This window comes from Pteropus medius, unplaced genomic scaffold (assembly GCF_902729225.1).
Source record: "Pteropus medius unplaced genomic scaffold, Ma_sr-lr_union100, whole genome shotgun sequence".
In the NCBI taxonomy this organism is placed as follows: Eukaryota; Metazoa; Chordata; class Mammalia; order Chiroptera; family Pteropodidae; genus Pteropus; species Pteropus medius.
This window is the reverse complement of record NW_024340692.1, coordinates 1,984,135-2,010,466: the sequence shown is the minus strand read 5'-3', so window position 1 is coordinate 2,010,466 and position 26,332 is coordinate 1,984,135. Positions and strand designations below refer to the sequence as shown.

General features: G+C 36.9%; 1 protein-coding gene across 3 annotated transcripts in view; it reads left to right on the top strand.

The window, feature by feature from the left end:
* Positions 1–26,332, top strand: part of ADAMTSL1 (ADAMTS like 1) — a 387,565-nt gene that overhangs the window by 167,553 nt on the left and 193,680 nt on the right. For all 3 annotated transcript variants that reach the window (XM_039870536.1, XM_039870472.1, XM_039870576.1), the window contains 4 exons: positions 1,592–1,796; positions 3,071–3,218; positions 5,672–5,756; positions 22,717–23,006. In XM_039870536.1, the coding sequence (XP_039726470.1) occupies positions 1,592–1,796; positions 3,071–3,218; positions 5,672–5,756; positions 22,717–23,006 (728 nt within the window). The remainder of the gene's footprint in view (positions 1–1,591; positions 1,797–3,070; positions 3,219–5,671; positions 5,757–22,716; positions 23,007–26,332) is intronic.

Here is a 26,332-nt window from a genome sequence, read left to right as displayed (position 1 = left end):
TCCAAGATGAGTACGTACTTACACATTCAGCCCAGTTTCAGTGTGAATCAGACCTATTTTCCACCTCCAGAGGGAAGCTCCAGAGATTTACGTGGAGACAGATGAGAATTGGTCTTACCTTTCTGGAAGAAAATCTCTCTACAAAGCTGCTTCGTTCTCTTGAAAGGATCAAAAAGTTTCCTAAGGGCTAACCAGAGTCCTCAGTTTCCCCATAATAACATTTTTATGTGTCTCCTGGGGAAATAAATATGCAAAGGAAAATATTGTATTTGGCAACAAGTTTAGGCTGTTGGCAGTGAAGATAACAGTTGTTGCCTGGACTTGAGCAGTACGAAGAAAATGTGGAAGAAATTCTCTGTAACTGGGAAACACACATTATCTGGTCTCGTGAACAGAGAAATCAGGACCACATGTACATGAAACCCTACTTATAGAATAATTAATGTCTCCATGGCATGCCTGTGCAATATTTTTAAATTTAACTATTCAAGTGGATCAACTTGGTAACACTGTGTTTTTTTTTTCTCATTAAAATGATCTCTCTCGTAAGCCTAAGAGAAATCTTCAAGTTCCCTAGTAATCCTCATCAACAAGCGGAATACTTGCAAGAAAGAGTTTAGTCCTAATGTTTCTATATTTACAAATTCTACATTCTCAAAATGTACAGGAGGAGAGAAAAAAATCAGACAAGGATACTTCTCTGCATCTGGTCCCAAATGCTTCAGAGCTGTGTAGCGATCTAAAAACTCAATGGACTTCTCTTAAACATTATCGATAATATTGTTATTTTCTCTTTTATCTGCATCTGTAGATTCCAATGCCATTAGCCTTCCAATCAAAACCAAACTTCACAATTCCAGAAGTTCTTTACTGGGGGAACATTAATTGAAAGTATCCCTCAAGTTAGAGAACAAGTAGATAATGCCTGTATTAACACTTTTACTCCTTAACGTAATGATGGCACAGTTGGACCATCAGAATCGTGCCGAATCCATGTAGTCCAAAAGCTGATGCTTGTAGAAGCAAGGGAGAAAGAGTGTGTGGTTTACCTTGATCTTTCATGAGCTTTTCATGTAAAAGCATTCAGAAGATAAGCAATAAAGTTACTTAGCTTTGAAAATAAAAAGTATCAGCCCAGGTACAAACTATAAGTGTTAATTGATTAACCAATTTTAGTCTTGACATAAATATTTAGTGGTTTAATAGAAAAAATATATATGAAAAATATATATTTATAAAAAAATAATACACACACACAAAATATATATATTAAAACCATAGGAAGAAGGACTGAAGAGCCCTATTTTGAGCAGGTTACAGACAGCACAGATATCCTAATGAACAGCTCTCAACACAGTAACTTCTTACATTTGCATAGAGCTTCAAGGTTTACAGAGCACATTTGCCAGTGTTGACGCCTTCTCTCTTACTCATCAGATTTCAGGCGATAGATGGCTTTTGGCTTTCTGGACCATAGCGTCTCAGAACCTGATGGTCCCTATAGGCACTGGGGACGGGGTTGGTCAGAAAGGTCACTTAGGAGGTTTGGCAATGTGCATGTCTGCCCTGATGACTCCCCTTGCTTCTGTAGGTGGGAGGCCACCCCGTGGACCGCGTGCTCCTCCTCGTGTGGGGGGGGCATCCAGAACCGGGCAGTTTCCTGTGTGGAGGAGGACATCCAGGGGCATGTCACCTCAGTGGAAGAGTGGAAATGCATGTACACCCCTAAGATGCCCATCGTGCAGCCCTGCAACATTTTTGACTGCCCTAAATGGCTGGCACAGGAGTGGTCTCCGGTAACTGTGCCTTCTTTGTTTGTTTGTTAGGAAAATAAGTCCACTCTTCCCTCTCACTGTCATGACCCCTGGCTACCCTGTGCAGCTCCCCACGTTTCCTCTTGAGGTGTCTAGCGGCCTACCAGTTTAGGTCCTGGAGTAGGCATGCCCTGAATCCAGCAAAGCCAAATGGAAATGAATGAATATATATACATATTTTCCTTCAAGTTACTTCAAGAAGCTTCTGTCACTCCCCATAATGTTCCCTCAAGGGCAAGGGGAGGCACATGTCTGTCAAGAGTAACTGAAACTGAGTGATTAATCCTGAATCCGTGAAAGCTGCTCTGGTGATAGAGCTCAGTAAACCAAAAGTTTGGTGTCGTTTTTTTATTTCTTATCCTCTGTCTATATCCAAAAAGGGTCTGAGTGGATTAAAATTCAAGCTATGTATATCATTCATTGAAAAAAAGATGAAACAAAAAATCATAAAATAATTAGAATGGTGATGAATTAGAATAACTAAAACTAATACATCCTAGATGTTAGGGAAGCTGCTTCAACCGTTTAAACATAGAATGATTTTGATTTTGGGTTTCCTGGCTGCTATAGCAAAAAGGTTTGAGATGGTAAAGTAGATAGAAAGATGAAATAAATCATTGTGCCCCCAGCCACAGAGATGGCAAAAGATTTTTCACTTTAGCTGTGTGGCTTTGTGACAGCAGATCAGAGCTGTAACATTTCTCTTTATCTAGACTTGAACCTGGGCATATAGAACCACTGAGGTGCTGTCTACATCTGGCTATTGAATCAGTTCCTTTAAACACTTCCCCCCCCCCACCCCCACATCAATATAATCAATTGGATCAGCCAGGCTGCAACATAAGTTGAAAAACTTTTTACATCCATGAGGGAGCAAGCGTTTCCCATATTTCAGACCTAACAATAATTAGCAAAGTGACTAAATAAAATGAAAATGCAGTGTTGGTAATCAAAATTGAGCACACTCTACAGTTTCTTTTCTGCTTTTTGCTGCTTGGTTTGGGACTTTGCACACAGTGGGTGCTTAAGAAATGCTGATTGACCCAAAGCTAAGAAATTAAAAGTGATTTAATTTCCAGCCAACTTCAAAATAAAAAACCAAGTAGAACAAAGATCCCATGATGGGTAAGAAGTGGTATAAATCCACCAGGAGTCCTTATATAAAAGCAGCCCTTTAAAAAGTCTCGGGTGGAAAATGATGAAGAGTAAACAAGGCTTTGCCTGTGAGTCTCCTCTCTCTTGCGTTCTCCTTCTAGTGCACGGTGACATGTGGCCAGGGCCTCAGGTATCGTGTGGTTCTCTGCATCAACCATCGAGGAATGCACACAGGAGGCTGTAGCCCCAAAACTAAGCCCCACATAAAAGAGGAATGCATCATACCCACCCCCTGCTATAAACCCAAAGGTAACTTTGCGGGCGTTCTGTTATCAATCTTCTCATTGTTGTGTGTACTCAGGTGCTGTTTTAAACTCCTGAGAATATTCTTAAGTGTCCCCAAGAGGTCTTATTAACTGTTCTTTATAACTGAGACTCTACTAAATGGACTTAACTTTTTTTAATTTTTCAAATAGTTTTGCTTACAAATTGTTATTAAGTGCTGCATATTTATACCATGAGTTCCTGGGTCATAGAGCTGTTTGAAGGCTGCTGCTGTAAGATATCAGCTATATCTGCTTGAAAGAGGATTATAGAGATAGCGTAGAAATATATGTATGATTTACTTTCTACATTTCTTGCTGTTAAAAAACAATGCAGTGAATCCAAGAGTATCTACTTCGCTAAGCATGAAATATGTTGGGAAGCCTCATACTTCAAAGTGATGAAACAAAAAGCTGTTGCTTTTTTCATTGAAAATTAAAACATTATTATGAGACTGAATTCCAGAAGCATAATTGACAATAAAAAAAATTAGAATATATCAGAATTTTATAGATATTGCAAATAATTTATAAAAAGTAAGCTTTACAAACATTCTACTTACGAAGATTTATTATAATTATACTAGATCTCTCAGATTAGCATGAATACTAATCTGACTACTCTGCTGATATTGTTATAGTCTATGTCAATGAAAATTCTAAAGTCACAAAGTATTCAAAAGTAAAGCACTTATTACAAGCATCCTCCTATTTTTGACATTAAATGATTCCCATTTGTTTCTTAATTTATTTCTTTAAAACATTGGATTTCTCTGAATATCAGTCAAGTATAGCTCTTTATTGTCCTGTAGTTTGCCCTTGGTGGGAGTGAATGGCATCATGAAATCTAAATTGATGATATAAAAGGAAACAAAACAGAAATATATCAGAAGTACTGATTAATTTTAATCAATACACCTCTCTCTAAGCTTCAGTTTCCTCATCTGTAAAATGGGAATAATAATAGTAACTACCTCAGAGATTGTGCTAAGATTAAATGAGATATAAATGCAAATAGGGTCCTTAGCTCACTGGCAGATGGTAAGTTTTCCAAAAATGTTATCTTCAACTCTTGACTATCATCAGCATTTTAAATATCGGAGGAAGCGGCCACTGGAACATACAACAGGATTCAGTTCAAATAGACAGTAAAGTATTATAAGCCTACTTTTAGTGCCAAGCTGAATGCTTCATTATTGAAATACAGAGATGGTTCACTCTATCAGAGGCGGCATCATATTGACTGAATCATTTAGTTGGGAGAAGTGGATTAATTGTAAGATGATCCACATATAGGTATTATATGCTTGTCTAAAATGTCAGCAAATCTTTTTGGCCTTGGCAGTTTTATATGTCTCACTTGCTTTGTTTTCTGACTATAAACAGTTGCTGCACATAGAAGACAAGAGACAATTCCTCTAACTTAAAATAGTCAATTACTCATTAGCTCTGTGTTTACCACTTCAGAGGAGGAAAAGCAGTTTGTGGTTAACTATCAAAAATAAAATCTGGGTTTTCACAACTAAGTTAGCGAGTCTGTCTCTACTTAAACATTAAAATGCCATATAATTCTATGGCGTATGCATATATAGACATATTTCTTTCATCTTTACAATTATATGTTATAAAATGGTGATAGAGCTTCCCTGGCTTATATAATAAAGCAAATATGCCTATAAATGACCCTAATAAAATGTCAGAATGGTAATCTTGGCAGTCACTTCTATAGGAGCAGTTATAAACCTCCCTCTCTTTTTCTCCTCCACAATTTTTTTTGCAGGAAGTGGTTAAGAAGCTTGTTCTGAATTGTTTGGTCAAAGCTACATAAATAGGTGAAATAAGTTAAATTATGGGTTGTGGACCCTAAGTTGTCAGAGAGCCTTGGGATGGTACTGAATGAATCAGATATCCAAAGCAGTGTTTTGTGAATATCAGAGTGGCAGTTTTGTTGTTTTTGACAACATGGGAGAGATCAGACTTAGCCAAAAGGCAAAAGAAAAACAAATTAGAATATATGGAAATATCACAATACAATTTATTGTACTTCGTGTTCATTTTTAAAGGCGATATTGCTCTATCTTTTCAATAGGAAATAGTGAAAAGATACTTTGATGAGTCTTTATATATATATTGAGGTAGTAGTGCTCCTAGAGCTATGACTTTCATAATAAAAAGCCTTTGCTTTTCAACATAATAAAGGGGAAGCATATACACAGAGACTAGTATTATTAAACGTTTTAAAATCTGATTCTTTTTTCCTTGATATAAGTATCATCGGAGGCAGAAATTTACCTAAAAACGTATTATTTGCAGTTATCACCATAGCTTGTAGGTAGTACAAAATCAAGAACTGGTGGGGCGAGGGAGGAAGGAATTTCCCTGAAATCCCAAATTGATTCTAACCTCTTCTCTTTTATGTTCATGCATTTAATTTCTCAGAGAAACTTCCAGTAGAGGCTAAGCAGCCATGGCACAAACAAGCTCAAGAGCTGGAAGAAGGAGCTGCTGTGTCAGAAGAGCCCTCGTAAGTTTTAAAACCACAAGTTGTTTTGCTTTTGAGGCCGATTGGTTTAAAAAGAAAGCAGTGCCCCACTGACTGTGGCTTTCATGGGTTCTGAACTAAGTGTAATCCTCTTACCAAGGGTGAAATGAGGTTTGGGGGCTGTCACATTGGAGATTTATCAGTTTCAAAGTGCTTCTCCAAACATGATTGCTCTCTAAATACTTTTCAATGTTGAAATAAGAAAATGAAGGTGTAGTGCCTACTCTTTTCTCCAAAATCTGACCTCCTCTAATCAAAAGGCCAGGTGAGAAGGCCCAGGCAGCATCTGATGATGTAACGTAGATTCGAGGTGGAAATCTGGGCAGCTTTTTACACTCTTTATCTTCCAGCTTTGCAGTATAGCCACTCATGAAAATTAAAGGTAAGTAAAATGTATCTGAGGGCAAAGGAAGCTTATTAGCTTTTCTTTTCCCTTTCCTGCTGGGATTGGTATCAGATAGATACCAGGTCTTTGCCCCACTCTATCCTAGTCCCATACCTGCTCCATTTTGTCAAGGACAATAAATTTGTAAGACCACTAGGCAGATACTTCCCAGATGCTTCATAAGAGGAAATAAAGAAGAGGCAAGTATAGATCGATTGATTGTTCAATAATGGTATATCGATTCTACTAGAAAACACTTAGAGGTATCTCTGCTACATCATTTTTAAAAATAAGGGGAAGCACTTTATTGATGAATTTAATTTATGACAAGCAATTTCTCAAACTGATGATTTTCTAGATTAATTGATTTAATATAAGTACTAGACTCTGCGCTATGCATTGGTACATAAGTCACGTTACTCACCCTCTAGGAGTTCATACTATAGCAGGTAGGATGTGAAATGATTTCCAAATTCAACCCATGGTTTAAATTTTACTAGAGATATAAATTAACATTGTAATCTATAGATTCAAAAGCAGTTTAGAATTTTCGCCAATTCATCCTATTTAAATCTAAATAGGATATGTTTTGCCTAAACTGTGCCTGAATCACACCCTCACCAGCAAAAGATTGGAAAATAAATCCAAAATACAGATTGCTACAATAACCAGAGCTCATTTGTAAAGAAATGGTATTCACAAAAATATGGTTCATAACATTAGGTAACACATTTCTTACTTAAAACTACAATAAGCAAAACATAAATTATTTCTGTAATATAAAGTTACTACAGCATCTTTTTCTACCTCTGTGAGAAAGCCTTTAAGAAAAAACAACTAACCATTGCATTACTTTGAAGGAAAGGCAATGGTTAAAGATCACAGTGCATACTCTGGTTTCTCTTCAGATCATATAAATCTTTCACCTTTTTTAAAATCACAGTGCTATGTTTACATGAATATATGAAGGCTTAAAACTTTTTGTTTCTCTCCTGCCAGTACCTGGCTTGACAGGCCTTTTTGCTGCTGGAGAGAGCAGTTCATTTTAGATGGGTATTAACTCTTTAATCTACTTATTCAAGGCACAGAAAGAGACTATGTGATTGAGCTAGTTACTCCTTATATGTATCCTTAAGTTAAATGTTTAAAACCAGATATGTATTATTTTACCTAAATAAATTTCACTCTCCTGTACACTGTATTTTATTATTTGGTCTAAAGCATAACCTTATATATAATATTGCATAATGACTGATGTTAAATAGTGTAACAAAGTTGAAATTAAATCAAAACATCTTACATCAATAATTAAAGATCTTTCTCAATACTAGATACCTCTCGAATGAAAGCTGTGAGTGGAGTTTAATGCTTCTGCAGAAGCAGTACATAGACCACGGCCAACCACATGTTATAATGAGTATTTTCCACTAAAGGTCTGATTAAGATGCATTATGTTTAACTTTAATCTTAATAAAATTCCTAAAGTAGTTAAAACACATAGTTTTAGCTGCTGAAACTATAGCCACGCATTAGATTATTAAATTTTACTCTTGGTGTAATGGAATTGCCATCTTGGCATGATTAATCTGAACTGAAGTAGATTGTAATTGGAGTGCTGGTGCCGGGGAAAGGAAATGTATACTATTATGCTCAGAACAATTACTTTTATACCAAAATGAAATAAATGACAGCTGTAGAATAATGTAATGAAAGGTATATGGTTTCCACATTTTAATACACTTTACATGTTTAGTGCACTGAACCCTAGGAAAGGTCCTACGTGTCATATTATTTTTTTTTATTGATTTGAATTTAAAAAACATAATTTTGCATGGTCTTAATTCTTTCTTTTTTAAAACCACGTAGACTAGTTTCTAAATGTATGTAGCAACCTATAATTACTCTCAGTAGTATAATGAAAAAATGATATACTGTCAGCAAGGCTTTCCTTCCCCCCACCAAAGAGACTCACATTGCTTAAATTAAATGGTAATGTTTAGAAGCTGTGGCTGTCACTTCTGAACTACTACAGAGAAACAAGAACAGTGGCCCAGAACTATCATCTCTCACTTTGGCTTCAGCTAACATGGAGCGTTCTGTAGTAACACAACAAATATCATTTATTTCCTCTTATGTAAAATGAAAATGTCACCAGCCTGTCTCATTAAATAATACAGGAAAATCAGTAGCTTAAAATCTTTAGCACATGGAGATACTATTATTGAATTTTAGATGTTTTTTGGTAACCCCCAAATTAAAAAAAATCATTGTTTAGCACTCTGGCCAAATTGATGTTGGAAAGCAACCATTCAAAGATATGTTTAGAAGAAAACTATGATTAAAAACTAAAAACCGAGCTGCCAAGAAATAACTTTATAGAACAGAAGCATGTATGGGTATTGTTTCGCTGAACTAAATGCTATACAGAAGATACAAATAAAGACATCACTCTCACAGAGTAGCTGAAATAAGTATTGAGATGGGGTCACGTTATGGAAATGTACTTAATATATTGTGATTCATTTTGTAAAGCTGCAGCTTCATTCAGAAATACTTTTAGATAGTGATTGTTTTTTCCTCAGCAACAAACCAGCATTAAGTTTTTTATTTATTAAGTATTTGACTTATATGGTACCAAAGTAGGAATATTATGATGAGTATATTTTCTTGATATTAAAAGTGATTTCCTAACCCACTTATGCAAGTCACACCCTCTAAACTGATTTTTCCCTGGTGGCCATGGTCTAATTCATGCACATGTTTTTATCAGGTTTTCCTGACAACTAGTAGCAAGAATCTTTAAGAAAGGTATTTTTGTCTCTCTACTGAACAGGACAATGTGAGCAAGATCCAACCTCAAACCAAGACTAAGCAATATGGAGCTTTAGACAATGAAGTTGATCAAGCACAGACAATTTTATAAATAAATAAAATAAAGTGAACTTGCTTCCAAGGATGCCAGCTGAGGAATCTGTAGAAATCCCTGCTACCTAATTCATACTGAAGGAATTATAGTTAGAGACAGACTTCTAAAAATAATCAGATTCTGAGAGAGTTGCATTTTTCCAAGGGAAAGAGTAGTGCCATTCTAGTACTAGAAGGAGGGAGGTGGAAAAATTACTGATGGAAAAATGCTGTTATTCGGACTCTGTGTTTTTGCATTTGCCTCCAGATGATGAGAGTATAGGTCATGTCATTTAAATGTCAGGCTGAGCCCCACTGGTCGGTTGCTTCCTCTGACTAATATACGGGAGTCACCTTTCTAGGTATTTTTTAAACCCTCAAAATTTTACTTTTATTTCATGAGAGATCAGAACTACAATGTGGTAAAAGAATTATATTCATTAACCAGGTAGAAGCAAAGGAAATTACTGACTTGATTTCTCATCTTTTTTTGTACTCTCAGACTTTGTTGAGATATATGCATAAACCTCACAGCCACCTCAAGCCAAGTACATACACGTTATGACCACTTGACAGCTTAGTTTCTTAAGCAAAAATGATACTATAGTGACCTCTAGGACATGTAAAGACAGCTTGTCTACTGTTGCTGTACAGGAAATTAATAAACCAGCCTTCTTAGGAAGTCTGATCTAACTTGGAATAGGAAGGAAATTGTTCATTTCTTTAACTCTTTCAAGCCGCTAACAGACCATCCAATGCCCTAGAAATTGTAATCTGTTAACAGACACAGGAAAAGGTATGGCCTGGATTCTCTAGTTGCTCTGCCTTTTTCTTTGCAGATTTTGTGCCCCGAATGACGTTATCCCAGGAAAAGGAAGGGAGGACTCATTGAGTACCTAGGGTAACGAGGTTCCTCCCATATTTATTTCACTTGCCAGCAGTTCTGCTTGGATGGCTCAGAACAAGCAACAGGTGATTCCTTTGGGCACTCTATGACCAACACAGCCATTTTAACCAGCCATCCCTCCATCAAACCTGGCACACAGTAGGCAGAGAACCTTAACGGTGCCATCCTCTCAAAGGTAGAATCGAGTGGTCCTCTGTGCCTTGATCATGCACTTAAGAAATCTTGAGTTATCTTATTCAGTTTTTAGTTAACAGCTTTACTGCAAGGTTAGGACAACATTTTCTTCAATATTGCTTCAACACAATATTCAGGCCCTAAACATATTGCCATAAATAACCTTGTTGTAAGCCATTTTAAAAAGGGAAGAAGGAGGAAAGCAAGCATGCCAAAGGCAGCGGTTAATATCTGGATGCCAGATGGCATCAGCTTAGTGATGGGGCTGATTCAATAAGAAGCAAAGGGGAATTCTTGTCATGCATCTGTGTGAACAGAACCCACAAGGAATTAGGTACAGAAAGAAAAGCCAGGAAGAGTCGCCATGGTGATCCTGTAATCATTAAATGCCTTGTTTACCTTGTTGGAAATAGTATTTAGATATATAATATTTAAGCATATGTTTACATTAGTCCATATTTATATCCCATAAGTTGTCTGAGAATGTGGATGGCTTAACTCAGTGGTTAAGAATGTGAATTCATTTTTTTTAAAAGTGGCTAAAAATGTTAATTATGTGACATATGTTTTTATATTCTCCCCCCAAAGAATATTTAGGGAATCAAACATCAGTAATAGATCTAGATCGTTTTGCTGTTTATATCCCCAATACAAGGTTGCCTGAATTACATTCTCTTTGTGCATCTCAGGCCACAGAAAATAAAAGTATCATATTATAAATATATATATCACATATATATATATCACATATATATAATATATATATCACATATATATATTATATATATATATGTGATATATATAATACATTGGGTACAATTTAATATACATATATATTATATGATATATATATATGTAACAGATGTAACAGATATATTTCTTAAGAATCAAGGGTCATCTCATCTAAGATCGAGAAATTTAAACACTATTTACAGATCATTAAACCAACATAAAGGAAGTTAAGCAGAACAGGGTTCATCATTAGAATTATAAGATAAAGCACAAAAGTTTTTAATTTTGAAAACTGGCATATGACAGATAAAGCCTCACACTGGCCAGAATGAATCAGCTCTTATCTCCGCAACAGTCACGACCTCTCTCACTTCCAGTTCCTTTCTTACTGGCCTCCTCCCCTTCTACCCAAATCATTCTCAGCCAGCTATCTTCTGCAACAGGAGAATGTTTATTCTAAGTTCTCTAGATGATTATGCATTTTAGATGGCTCTGGAGAGTCCCTGGACCTCCTAATTGTTCACACCTCCTAATGAAAGAAGCTAATTTGCTCATAAGTCATTTGTTCTGTGCCATGCTTTGTTCCAGGTTCAGATGCTGTAAAAATAAACCCGACAGTCCTTGCCCCTGAGAAACTTTAAGTGCATTCATATCACCAAAGTGTTGAGTATTGGCCAGTTATACACAGATTGAATAAATGAGCTAGTTGTTTTCAAGAAATGTGATTTGATGTTTGGGTATGAACAGTGCGATAGTGTTATTAATTTTTTTTTTAATGTAGGAGAATTATCTATTGAATTCCCACATTCTCTTCATTACCATATGTCCTTCTGAGGAAAGATTATTGGATCTTTTTACATAACAAATGATCAGATATTTTGTATCAGTATATGTAGCTCAATGATTCCTACCAATGTGTTGGTCACAGATAATTTCCAAAAATTTGAAATTTTTCCAGATGCGCCATCCTGCCAACTATGTGAGTTGGTGAGAGGTGAGTCTGCGTTTCTGTATGCTCAAACAAGGATACAGACCTACTGTGACCAAAGTAAAAAGCACTTTAATTATTGATCATACGTCCATGCAGAGCAGCGGTGAGCATAGTGAAAAGTATGGGCTCCAGTGACAGCCTGCCTGGGTGTTAATCTTGGATCCCCCACTAACAACAGAGGACCCTGAGCAAGTCAGTTAACCCTATAGGCTACAAATTTCCTCATTTGTGAAATGAGCATAATAATAGTACCTAAATGATAGGGGTATGTCGAGAATTAAGTTAATATATATGAAGTACCTGGTATGCAGGAGGCGCGCTGTATGTGTTAACCATGATATGATTAAGACCTTTCAGCATCACTCATCTTCCTAGAGAATCTTTCAGGGAGTAAAAATGTCCAATAATCACCATTTACATATGGCAAAATTGAAACAGATGTCGTATCTGCCTGATACACGTGGTATCTAACGGCGTCTGAGAGAGAAGTGCAGTTTAACCCAAAATTCAGCTAATGGTTCCCCAGTTAACACTTTTAAGCATCACACTTTGAATTTAGCCAGTAGTTTATTCTAAGGGACAAAGGTTGGTTGCCTTTATTTGGGTAAAAAAGATCTCTAGGGAACTGCAGACATTAATAAGGAAAGTTGAGAAAATGCTTGGGTGGAAAAGCATCCTCTCAACTCTAAGTTAAATACAGTTGATTTTCACAGATTGCTCCCAGCATGCACCGAGACAGAAAAATCAATCACAAATTCAAGAGAGCAGACAGAGCCATTTTTATGTAGTCATTAGAAAAGCCTTTAATGCAAACCAAGAAGTTCTAAATTTGTCAGCCCCTCCTCCTGTCTCCACTTATTGCTCATTCTCTAGCTGCTTTCAGAAAGCTAAATCTGAACTATTGCTCAGCTGAGCCCTAGAGACTGACAAAGACAAATTAATGGGATCCTTGTGTGCCAAAATAAAGTATGGACCCTGTCACCACCAATATATGTTGAGTCCATTAAGGTCATTTTCAATGAACTGGACTTCTCATTGGAAAGCTTTGCCAAACTTGTCGAATTAAGGGAAAGAAACCTTTATAAAATTGTAAGATAAACTAATTTTATTCCATACGAAGAAGAAATGGTTCATGAAAAGTATTCTTAGTTTACTATATTTTAGATTTTTATCAAAGGGAAAATGCTATGCATTAAAAACTACATTTTGGTATTAAGCTGAAAACTAATATCACTAATAAAACTAAATGCACTAATAATACTGTAAGCTATGATGGTGTTTTTTGTCCCCGGGACATGGCTCTTAGATAATCAGACGAGCCTCGAGGAAAACCAAACTTTTAAATCATGTTTTGTTCACATAGGTCGGAAAAACAATGGGAGTGAAAGACGGTCTGAAACAAGTGTCATATTCTCATTTTTCATTTGTAAAGAAAGTAATTTGGCTCCATTTGTATCTGCTACTTACTGTTAGTGATCTGTCTTCTCTTTTTCTTAATACTCTGTACATGTTGAGTTTGAAAGAGCAAATAGAAAAATAGGAGCTCTCCTTGGGTTTCTCTAACCTAGAAATAATTCCAGATGTTCCAGAGCCTTCACTGTTGGGTAGCTGCTGGTATGGAAAGGCAGCAGTGTGAGACCAGAGTCATGTATAAATTACTGAAGGCAGCCTCTGGCTCAGTGTTGTCCAAAAAACATTTTCTTCTATAAAATATAATTTTTATTAGTATTAAATTAAAGTGTGATAGACACAGAATTTAAACTTGCCTCAAGCTATGTGACAACCCCACACCCAAACAAGATGAAATGCGGCCAGTACATCCGGCCTGAGTACAGCTATAAGAAATATAAAATGAATAAGCCCACTACAGCTACTAAATTTGGGAACAGTCACTTTTTAAAAGACCAAAAGACACTCTTAGAACAGGAAAAGGTTTTTTTTCCTCATGCAAATGCCTGGAACTAAGAGACATGATTTAATTTCTTTGAGTTTTGAAGTTATTGCTTCTTTATCTAGCTTGCTTTTAGTCTTTGAGCCCAAAAAGAAGCCCAATACCAAGTCACTCATAACATCAACTCTTAACCTCCTATTAATTCATTTTTAAAAACTATCTATTATGTGAAGTTTTGCCTTCATAGATGTTTGGTCTAGTGAGGAGGAGACAGTTATTCACAGTTGATTCTCAAAAACTTATAACAGCTATGAGAAAATGAAGAGTCTAATGGGAGCCCCAATAGATCTTGGGGTCAGGGACATGTCAGGTGAGACCTGAAGGACAAGTGGGAGTTATTCTAAGCTAAGGGAAGGGAGGAGAGTGACCCACACATGCCAAAATCTTGTCAGGAAAGAATGACACACATTTAAAGAAGTGAAGGAAGACTAGAGTGTTGGAGGTTAGTGACTGGCAGAGAACAGTAGGAGATGGTGATTTAGAATGGTTTAATGTAACCTTGGAAAGGAGTTTGGCTTTTTTCTGGATATAATGGGAAACAATTAAAAGCTTTACATTTTAAGATCCCCTGCTACAGAGTGAAAAAATGGATTGCTATGGGCTAACAGAGAAAGAAAACAGACCAGCAGCTGTTGTGGTAGTCCAGGAGAGACGTATTAGCTTTAATGATTGTGACTTACATGTCATTCTGAGAGCCAGGATGGTGAGGTAGTAAAGAGCACAGATTCTGGAGTTGCCACAGTTTGAATCTTGACTCTACCATTTATGTAGCAATATGACCTTGGAATTCTCTATGTCTCAGTTTTATCATCTAGAAATTGGGATGAAAATAGTATAGTGATGATACAGTTTTCAAAAATGTAAAATTGTGACTCATATAAATATAAAATGAGTACATGTCCAAATTGTTGTTTAACTCATGAATTATTACGGGAACCAGTAAGATGTTAACACTAATTCAAAGGAGAATTGGATTTAGAGAAGCCTTGTATTTTCTAACAGAAAAAAATTGTTTGTTGACATGAACAGTAAAAATTTCCATCGCTGTTGATAAGAAACATTTGTATCATCACCAGTCCTGTACAAGGAAACTCTGTCTCTATGTGGTTGCAAAACGGACTAGCTAAAGATAAAGACTCACACTTCTGTAGAATTAGACAACACTTGAAAGTCTGTTAGGCATTGCTAGCCTTCTACTGTAAAGGCAATCAATAATCTCTTTTGCTCATTTTACAATATTTCTGACAGTACCCATCTCCTAACAATGTTATGATAAGTTAATATGTAGAAAGAGATTAAAACATATCAATAAACAGCTGTCATTGTTATATTAACATGGTGGTAGTGGAGTAAATGAATTTCAGATAAATTTTAGAGGGAGAATTCATAGAATTTGGGAATCATTTGTAAGTGAGCAGTCAGTCACAGAAAATGAGGGATCAAGAATAATTCCTACTTTTTTACTTTAGCAATTGGATGGCCAGTAGAATTGTGTGCTATGATTGAATAGGATACTTAGGAGGCAAATCGGGAGTTCAGTTTTGGATATTTTAAGTTGGAGATACCTTTGAAATAGCAAAGTAAAAATGTCAAGCAGGCAAGAAAGCTACATGTAGTGGTTAAGAGCATGAGCACTTGCTAGTGGCTGATTTATGCTTCACTTTCCTCGTCTGTATATTAAGCGCAGATAATAGTAGTTCTAGTCTTATCAGGTCGTTGTTAGGATTTAACAACTTTTATTTATATATCACTTAAAATTGTGCCTGGCACATAAGAAGCACTACATAAGTTTTTGACAAATAGGTTAATTATGTTAAATTAGTGTTTACTCCTTTCAAAGAGTAAAATGACTCCCTAGCCCAAATCTTACCAAAAGGTCTGATTACAGATTAAATGCAATTGTTCCTCAGTATCCCTGGGGGATTGGTTCCAGAAAACCCCTGCAGATACCAAAATCTGTGGACACTCAAGTCCCTTACATAAAATGGCATCGTATTTGCATCTAACCCACACACATCTTCCTGTATGCTTTAATCTCCAGATTACTTATAATACCTAATATAATGTAAATCCTATGTAAGTATCTGTTATACTGTGTTATTTACAGACTACTGACAAGATTTGAAAAGTTTGTACATGTCTGGTACAGACATTACCATCGTAGGTCTAACTACATAAGACATGTCAGCAATACCATCACTGTCTTTTTTTCAAATATTTTCTATCCACAGTGAGTTGAATCTGTGGGTGTGGAACCTATGGATACTGAGGGCTGACTATGCTTAGAAGTTGCCAGGTCATTAGTGGTATTTGAAATCAAGGATCATTGATGAACACATCAAAAGACAGCACCAAACTGCGCCCTAAGGCATTGCAATATTTGAAGTTTGAAGAGAGAAGGATCTAGAAAAGGAGACTGAAAGTGACCAGAAAAGAAAAGAAAACCATAAGAGTTTGATGTCATTCAAATCAAGAGTAAAGCAAGTATAAAGTAAATCAAGAAGAAAGGCATGGCCAATTACATTGGATACCACTGGGAAAAAAATAGTTGAAGACTGGATTTGTTGGGAGTAGCAGACAATGTGGGGCCAGTGCTCTTAGAAACTGTATATTAGCTGTCATTCTGTTGACTTCTCTCTTACGGTTAAAGAACAACAACTTTGGAGGTCAACAGGGTCCCTCTTAATAAGACACTAATATCTTTCTAATATCTTGTCTAGAACCATATGAGAGAAAGCTAGGTCAGAAATGCAAGATGAGTTTAACAGAGACGCAAATTTGAGGTCCTAGCCCTTGAAAGAGCCTGTAATCTCTGACTCATTGGAACTTTGAGAGAACTCTGATCCCCCTGCAGCATTTCCTGCTAGTATAAAGTCTCTTTGAAAGGAAAATGTGCTCTTTACTGCAGTCTGCCTTTCTTTTCCCACTTCTGGCACTGAGCATTTCAGCAAGAAAGCCAGCGAGACAACCTTGCAGAAGTGAGTTGCCCCTCACAGAACACAGAAGGGCATCATTATCATAAGAAAATGAAGTCTGCTACTTGGAAAATGCCACTTAAACAAAGCTCTCTCAATACCGCCTTGGTGTATTTTGGAATTGGGGCCTATCTTCTTATGCATTCATTCATTGATTCATCCAATCATTCATTCATTATTGGTTAGTGGCATGGGGAGGTCACTGAATTTTTTTATCAAATAGTTGTATGGTTGCTGCATCAAACTGTCCTTTGTTGTTTTCATTTCTAGGATCATTCTATTCTTGTTTATACTACTGGGGCACCTCACAGTGCTGACCACCCTCACAAACCAAGGCATGATACTTAAGGATTTGAGGAACCTATGAAAAAAAGTGGAGCTATCAGATATTTTGTGTAGCGGTGTCCTGGACACCGTTGAAAATTTTATTTGGAGACTTCAGCGAGTTACGTAACTAGCATTAATTTCTTGCAGCTTCAGAGAGTCATAAACTAACAATGGCAGTTGAGAAATATTTTCATAATTCCACATTCACATCAAGTATTCTTGAGTAAAGATCTTTCACAATAACTTAGATTCTCATTTATTTGGAATGATTTAGGTGTGGTCTAAGTGAATGTAGAGGCATATTTTGGATAAGTGTTCTCTCAAAACTTTAATGCTCTAGCTATATTTTTAAATAATCGTTTTAAGGATGTCTCATATGATGGGTTTTACAATTATTTCTAAAATTCCTAAAGGGGTTCAATTGAGTAGTTGCCTTCATCAGTGGACATTTAGGTTGTTTCCATGTCTCGGCCACTTTGAATAATGCTGTAATAAACATAGCAGTACATATATCTTTATGAATAAACATTTTCAAATATTGGGGGTAGATACCCAAAAGAGGGATTGCTCTATTCTTATTCTTAATTTTTTTTAGGAACCTCCAAACTGTTTTCCATATTGCACCAATTTACGTTCCCACCAGTAGTGTATGAGGGTTCCTTTTTCCCCACAACCTCTCCAACACTTCTTATTACTTGTGTTGTTGATAATAGCCATTCTTACAGGCGTGAGATGGTATCTCATTGTGGTTTTGATTTGCATTTCCCTAATAGCTAGTGAAGTTTAGTGCCTTTGTTTTCATCTATGCATTTTATATTCAAGTCTTTCATCCATTTTGAGTTAATTTTCATGTATGGTGTCATATTGCAGTCTAGTTTCATTCTTTTGCGTGTGGCTTTCTAGTCTTCCCAGCATCATTTATTAAAGACTTTCCATTATATGTTTCTGGCTCCTTTGTCAAAAATTAGTTCCCCATTTTTGTGTAGATTTATTTCTGGGCTCTCAATTCTGTTCCGTTGGTCAGTGTGATTGTTTTTCTGCCAATACCATTCTACTTTGATTATTGTAGCTTTGTGTATAGTTTGAAGTCAGGAATGTGGCATCTCCAGCTTTGTTCTTTTTTCTCAGGATTGCTTTGTCTATTTGGGGTCTTTTGTGGTTCCATATAAATCGAGGAGTTTTTGTCCTATTTCTATGAAAAATGCCATTGGGATTTTGATAGAGATTGCACTGAATCTGTACATTGCTTTAGGTAATATGCACATTTTAACAATGTTAATTCTTTCAATCCATAATCATAGAAATATCCATTTTCCAAATATCCATTGCTTTGTGTTTTCTTCAATTTCTTTTAACAGTGTCTTATAGTTTTAGTATATAGGTCCTTCATTTCTTTTGTTAAGTTTTTCCTAGTTATTTTGCCTTTTTTGTTGCAATTGTAAATGAGATTGTTTTCTTCATTTCTTTTTCTGATATTTCATTGTTAGTAATAGGAACCCACAGATTTTTGTATACTGATTTTATATCCTGCAACTTTACTGAATTTGCTTATTTTCTCTAATAATAGTCTTTATAATTGTTCCTAAAGTATTCATTTTATTCCCTCTTCTCTCCACACCCTAATATCATGACACCACTCTCATACGCAAACATAGACCAAAAGAAAGAGGTAAAAGAAATCCACAACCTCTGTCAACTTATAACTCAAATGTAATAAAATTGAAAACTTAACCAAAATTAAGTATTTCTAGTGTGATTTCCTGTGAGTTTTGATTTGCATGTTGAAACCAGAAAATGAGGCAAGACTAATAAGAGCATCAAAATAACACACTTATAAAGCTACACTTATTTTGAACATTCTCAAGGATTTTTTTAAACAAACATGTATATGAGAAAGGAGGAGAAGAAAGTAAGAGGAGAAAAGCAAAATTTAAATATCTTAGTTACAAACCATATGCACAAAATCAGAGCCTAACCCTGGCTAAGATTTGCAGTAACATGAGACTAATTAACTGAGGTTGAATTGTTTCTGTTTAGCATTATATTAATAAAGTGTTTGTTGTTGTTATTTCAGTCCATGCTTCTTACTCCATAATAGCCACTAATAAACTAAATCACTTTGTGATTTTACAAGTGAATTTGATTTTCGCTGTTTTCTATTTCATGAAAGGGACTGTGGTAATGACTAATTAAAGGATAAGCTTCTCGTTACTAAAATGAACAATTAAGCTTGCAAATTGAGGACTAGACAGAAGCAGAAATTATTTATTTGCTAGGGTTTTTTAAATTTAATTTCTTGGAGATGGGAAGGCTAAATGCAGAAATCAGTCCTTTCTGAAGTTTAAGCCCGTCTTTTAAAGAACTCACTTATCCAGCCATTTTCATTCATCCCACAATAGTACTGCTAACAAAGAATTTTTAAATTACTCAAACTTCAATAACAAGAACTTTTTCGTTGTACATTTGTACATCAAAATGATTTTTTTAAAATACCTATTGACTCCATTTCAAAGATCCCATTTAAAAGGTTCTAATTCAGCAAGTACTATTCAAATTGAGCCATCTAAACATTACAATTCAATCTCCTAGCTCTCTGGCCTGCCCTCTCACTGACCTTGTTTCCTCCCACTTGTGGCCAGAAAGCTCAAGATAGTAAATACAGAGTTGGGAGACCTGGGGATGTGGGGGAAAGTTTCATATGAAAAAGTTATTATTCGTTGGCCATTTGCGCTATTATGTATTTCTCTTTTGAAATATGATCTCCTGTTTTCAATGAGAGAGAATAGATCATATAATGCAGTGTATGCACAAGAGAAATTAACATGACTGTTAGAGGACAGCACCACTCAAAAGCTAAATTGTTTTTAATTGATGTGAACTTAGTGAAGACCTAAGGATAGTGGGTTGGGAGACAAGCCAGTAAGGCTCTTTGACATTTGATAAGACTCCCACTTTGGGAGCCATAAAGTTAGATGTTTATTGTTTTTGCTATTAATCCTAAGTGTTCAAATGGTCAAAAATACCTACACACATACACACACACACACACACACACACACACACTTTCATTTTCACTTAGATGCTGCTTTAAAATAAACAAGTTTCAAACAATATCAGCGAGTTCACAGGGCTTCAGTAACATGCCCCTCCTACTTTTGGAGCTTTCGGTGTCTCTTCCTGGTCCTGGAAAGAGACCAAATGCAAAGTGACTTACATTATAGTTAAGGAAAGCTGAGGGTTTGGTTTGTGCATCATTTATATTCTAGATTTTATCTGGGACTCACTGTGGAAGATAGAACATAAATCAGTTTAGCTATTTGTCTTCTTATAAGCTATTTGTGGGGAAAAAAATGGAAATTAAGGCCTAAATAAAACTTACTGTCTGGAGGTTGTTTATGAATCTCAGTGTGTTTGGCTTCTCCACTAAATATTCCAGGAATTGCTAAACAACATACAAAATTCAGACCCTTCCACCGCCATTTCCACCTCTAACCCCAGTTTTTGTAAATAAAGTTTTATTGGAACACAACCGAACCCATTTGTCTATGTATGTATAGTCCATGGCTGCTTTCACACTACATAGATAGAGTTGAATAGTTGCAACAACAAAAGACTCACAGACTTGGCCCACAAAATCTGAAATGTTTTCTATTGGCCCTAAAAGGTTAGCTGATCCTTGTTATCTTGTAATAGTCACTGAAAGAGGGCTATGATAGGTAACAGAACAATAATCCTTACTGCATAGGTGAAGCTAATAAGGTTACAATCCTTCTTGAGATCTTGTCTTTTGTATTTGAAAACAAAATTTAGCACCACATTATTAAAGAAGCATTATTTATCACATTGTGGTCAAAGTTGGCAGAATCATCATTTGCTTTTGGCTTTTTCTTATATACAGAATAGTTTAGTACGCATTTTCTTTATGTCTACACTTGGGTTATAAGATTGAGTGCTTGTGTATTTGTCATGATTCTTGTACCAGGAGCCAGGCAGATATATACAAATGTGTAAGAAGGGGGTTAAGATTATTTCGATTGCAGATTTTGGGTTTATATTTCTAAAAAGTCCCTACAGGTAACATTATTTAAAGAGAAAGAGACTTTTTCATCTTTCAGGATATACTGTTTCTCCAAGTTCTCTAGGTGCCAGAAGATGAAATCAAGAATTGAAAAACAACAGAGGGAGGTAACACTGTGATGAGAATTTCTTGGGAATAATTCTAGGTGGCCCTTCCCCCTCACTCATCCACCTCCCTGACAAGGTCATATGTGACTTTCATTCTCTCCTAGGGGATGGCTCTTCAAAGGCAACAACCAGAGACCTTTCTTAAAGGGACTCCTTCCATTCTCAGTCAGCTGCCTGCGAGGGATGCCAGATCCCCCTGTCCCACACTCAGCACAGGCTCAGGGAACATCTTTGTTGTGTTCCTTCCAGTTTGAAAACTTGGATTGATTTCCCATTAGAATTTCAGTTCCCCTAAACCAGATATGGACCATTTGCACTTGCTAGGATTAAAATCTTCTTATCAGTTTTTAACTTTTGTGCCAAAGTCAAGGTTAAGGAGACAGGTTTGCATGCCTCTTCAGCATGACTCCCTGTGAGAAAGCAGTAGGATTATGGAAAAAAAAAAAAAATTCCGAAGTTCTTTTTCCAGATTATTATACTAACTTTTTGAAAATGTTAGTGGTTCCCTCTGGGGTTTTTTTCCATTGGCCCCTCTCAAGGTCATTGCAGTTACGGCCATTGTTGATGAGTAGGAGAAAAAAAGCCTTTTTTTGGAGGGGGGGGTAATTTAGATATTGTCCTACATTCTAGAGAAACTCAGAGAAAAACCAGGTTCTCGCTAGTATGGCTTCTCTCGGAGGGCAGGGGTGGAGGCTGTGGAACAAACTTGTATGAATCCACAAGCTCTCCTTTACTGTGACATGCCTGTGGACTTAAATTTGTAGCACATCTTTTCTCTGTGATATAAAAAGAATTGCAGTCCAGACTAATTCAAAGAATGTGTGAGGAACAAGACTTTGCTCCATTCTTGGAAACGTACAAAAAAAAAAGAAAAGAAACAAACAAACTTCTTTCTACATATAAATAAATCTTGGGAAGCACATTGTGCAGAAAAGCAAAGAAAGTTACAGAATATGAGATCCCAACTAAGAAAAATACTTCCTTAAATATCTCCAAGGGCTTATGTTGCTATAGTTTTTAGTATCGGTATTAGGCTGCTGTAAGAATAGCCAGCATCTTGCAGCAGGCACAAGTGCTGGGATTTAGAGGGAGGGAGAAGAAACCTTCAATTCCCTGTTCTGAAGAGCTACTGTGGGTAGGAGGAGGCAGGGAGAAAGCAGGTGGTCTGTGGTTGGAATGTCTTACAGCTGGGAGTTCAGATGACACGCTTGAAAAACTAATCCAGAAACAGTGGCAAATGAGCTCATAAACCACCCTGAAGCGCCCATCATAGGACAGGGTGGTGGAGCCCTGAGCACATCCTGGGACGGCCCTGGGCCATGGTGGCAGATGGAATGCGGCCCTTCACGATGCCCAGGGTCTCCTGCCTGGGACTTCTCATCCTGTTTTTTTGTTTGCTTGCCGATTGCAGGTTCATCCCAGAGGCCTGGTCGGCCTGCACAGTTACCTGTGGTGTGGGGACCCAGGTACGAAGAGTCAAGTGCCAGGTGCTCCTGTCTTTCTCTCAGTCCGTGGCTGACCTGCCAGTTGATGAATGTGAGGGACCCAAGCCAGCATCCCAGCGTGCCTGTTATGCGGGACCATGCAATGGGGAAGTTCCCGAGCTTAACCCGGAAGAGACAGATGGCCTGCAGGATTTTGACGAGCTGTACGACTGGGAGTATGAGGGCTTCACCAAGTGCTCGGAGTCATGTGGAGGAGGTAAGAGGCGGGGTTCTGGTCCAGATCCCCTCCATCTTCTTGTCCTTTTTCTGTATTCACTATGCCTGCATGCAGCTGTGTCATGTGACTGCCTCTCGTTCAAGAATGCTAAGGCTGGGGGTGGACGCGGGCGGGGAAGGGGAGTAAGCCTTTCTAAATGTAAAGCATACTGAATGAAACACAGATGTAGTTCTCTTTGGGCTTGAGTGGCTCTCAGGCTGTCAGCTGTGAGTGACCAACAGCACTAATGCTTTTTACTTTCTGTTGTCCTTCTGATGGTTTGCAGTATATTCTAATGTATCTGACTGAGAAACACAGTTGACGCCAATCTGGCAGTACCCACAGCTTTCAGTTTCATTTATCTGTGCCCTCGCCTCAACACACGTGGTATGAACCAAAACCCAAGATGACAGAATATTCTGCTCTTCCCCAAAATGGGTTATAGTCCCTCTGATTTACTCAGCCGAATTCCCTAAAGTAATATCTATTTATAAAGGAAAAGCGTGTATAAAGGGCAATTTAACATGATGGTTACGAGGAACTGGAAAGGAATTTAAAGATTAAAGTCTGACCCTACCACCATTTTACATGAGAAAACTAAGATACAAAGAAGCTGAGTGACTTGTTCAAGATCACATAGCTAGTGAGAGACAGCTGGGACTATGCCTGCCATTTATTTCTCTGTCTATAGTCTTTCCATCATACCACACTTTTTTAAGCCCTTAGAGAATTCCTGAAGCTTTCTCATTATGAATATTATTTAACTAATGTTAAATGCTTTCATGTGTATTGACCTGGTCCTCTTAGATATATTTTTTGGTGATAACAACAGATTCAGTGGTTCTTTATTTCAGGTGAAATATAAACGGGATTGTAGTGAGAGAGAAAGGTATTGAAATCAACAATTCTTCAGGATTACAGTCTTTCTTACCATTACGGAAACTACATTCGATTTGTATTGCCACTGTCTCCCATGTCTTCTCCCAAGAGAGATTTTGGTAGGTGAGGAAAGACTGACCGATTTCCTGCCAAGTCCCTGGCAATCTGTACCCGCCTTTGGCATGTTAAGGTCCCACACTCCCAGCAAAATTTCTTGTTTACATGGTATAAAAATAAATATATTAAAATTTTTCAAAACTGTTTTCTAAACCATGACATTTTGGAAACTCTTTTTAAAAGGCATCTTTTGTCATTATTGAGAATGGAAGAATAAATGTACCCAAATTGTTCCCATGGGGTTGAAAAATGAATGAACAGTGGAACAAGTACTAGCAAAGAATCCATTTTCTCCATCAGGTCTTTTAGTAAGCGTTTAATAGTTTTGACCTTGAGATTCTTGTTTGTTTTTAAGTCTTCCAATTTCAACCTGTGGAATTCTTAAATGTTTTAATGGAGAGCCTTGTTATTTTAAAACCTAAATTTTTCCATCTGATTCTGGAAGAGTTTCCTGGAACTCAGCTAATCTGTGTTCTTAGGGTGTTCTCCACTCACATGGAGGACATCTTTTCTTCCATCCTTAACAAGAGAGAAGTGTTAAGTAAGCTTTGGTGATGATCTCTGAGCCCAGGCAGGAGCTGTGAGATCAGGTGGAAAAGCCACAGCCAGTGGCTATAGTTGCTTCTTTCCAATATAGCAAATGACTTAAGAGTTCAGATGGCGTGTGTTTATCTCCAATTTCCATGATCACCTGAATTTAATGATCGTTATCTCTAGTCTGAAACGAATGTGCTTTGAAAAAAATTATTTATGGTCTCTCAGTTAAGGTTCTCAGTTACAAGTCAAAGCTGGAGCTTTATGAACAGATGGAAAAAATAGATGCTGTAATGGAATATATAAATAAGCAGATACTTTTATCTTTAAGATTCTAACCATTCTGCTGATCAACTAGGAGTATAAAATTCAAAGTGTAGAGAGTAGATGGAATGTTTTGAATTTAAAATGTTCTAAGATATTGATTTGGAAATAAGATTTGGATGTTTGATATACAACTGATCTCTGCCTGTAGGAACTGAGCGTCTTCGTATAACATAAATTGTACATCCTTTATATCCAAGGCAGGGTAAAGTTACTGAAATGTCTTAGGTCTTAACTGTCAACAACTGTGCATACTTACCTACAGTTATGTCCCTGTTCCAAGGTAATATATTTACACCTCAAATGTTAGAGTTGAAAATTCCAAAGTGGTGAAAATATGCTTGGGTTATATGGTCCATATGATGCCCATATGCACTAAAAAATTATTTCGTTATATGGGACATGTATATTTTGAAGTCAGTGTTTGGCAGTAAGATTTTATTGTACCATCAACTTTGATCTTTCACCAAAATATATCCACGAGATTATATATTTTTAATCATTCTTGCTGAAGCCAACCAAAAATCTGCAAGATTAACAGATAGATTTTAAATCAATTTTGGGTTGTAAGGCCACTCAGGCTAATTTTATTTTTTTGTAATCTCATGAGATGAAATTGGATAGATACAAAAGTAACCTTTCACCTAGCAGAGGTAGCAACCAGAAGGAACTAGTTAGTAATTTAGGCTGTCGTTGGTGGCTACGTTTCCCTGAGCTGTCATCAAATATCATGTAACAATTATGCTATTCTGGGAGATATAAACAATGAAAATCCCATTTTCTGGAAGGTTAAAAGTGAGCCTAACCTGTTCGTATCTGTGTCCTGTGTCCCACCATCATCTCCTTGTTATGTTTTAATTTCCCATACGTGCACTAATAGATGTGGTCAAGGAGAGCAGTTTTGAACCTGAACAGCTTTATCATATTGAACTCCTAGACCGTAAAATAACATTAAACTCTAGCTGAGGGAAAACTTGAAATTTACTTCAGCAAGAATGAAAGGTGAAGTCTTTTACCTGTTACTTCCTTTTCCTTATGAGTCCTCTCTTCTTTAGCTTCTGTCAAGAAAAGAAAACTCAAAATCATAAAGTACTCTACTTAAACATGTGTTCTGTATTGGTTTAAAATGTCCTTCAAAGTATATATATTAGCCTGTTTGGAAAGAGAGCAAGCTGGATGAGCTAACTTCTCACATCCTGGCCTGACTCCCCTGGGCCAACTACACTGTGAACTTGCAGGTGAAATCCTCACATTCCCTTCCTCATCCAACATCCCACACTCCCCATTGCAGGGCAGCTCCCTCATTCCATGTTCCTTCCTGCAGGCATCCCATTCGCACGTCCCTTTAGCTGAAATTGCACACTATGCTTAGAATTCCTTGCCCTTTAGGCATTTCATTCGTCAGGCCACAAAAATTTATTGCGTGTTGACCACAGGGCTGGTCCCAGATAGTCCTTAATTATTACAGAGCT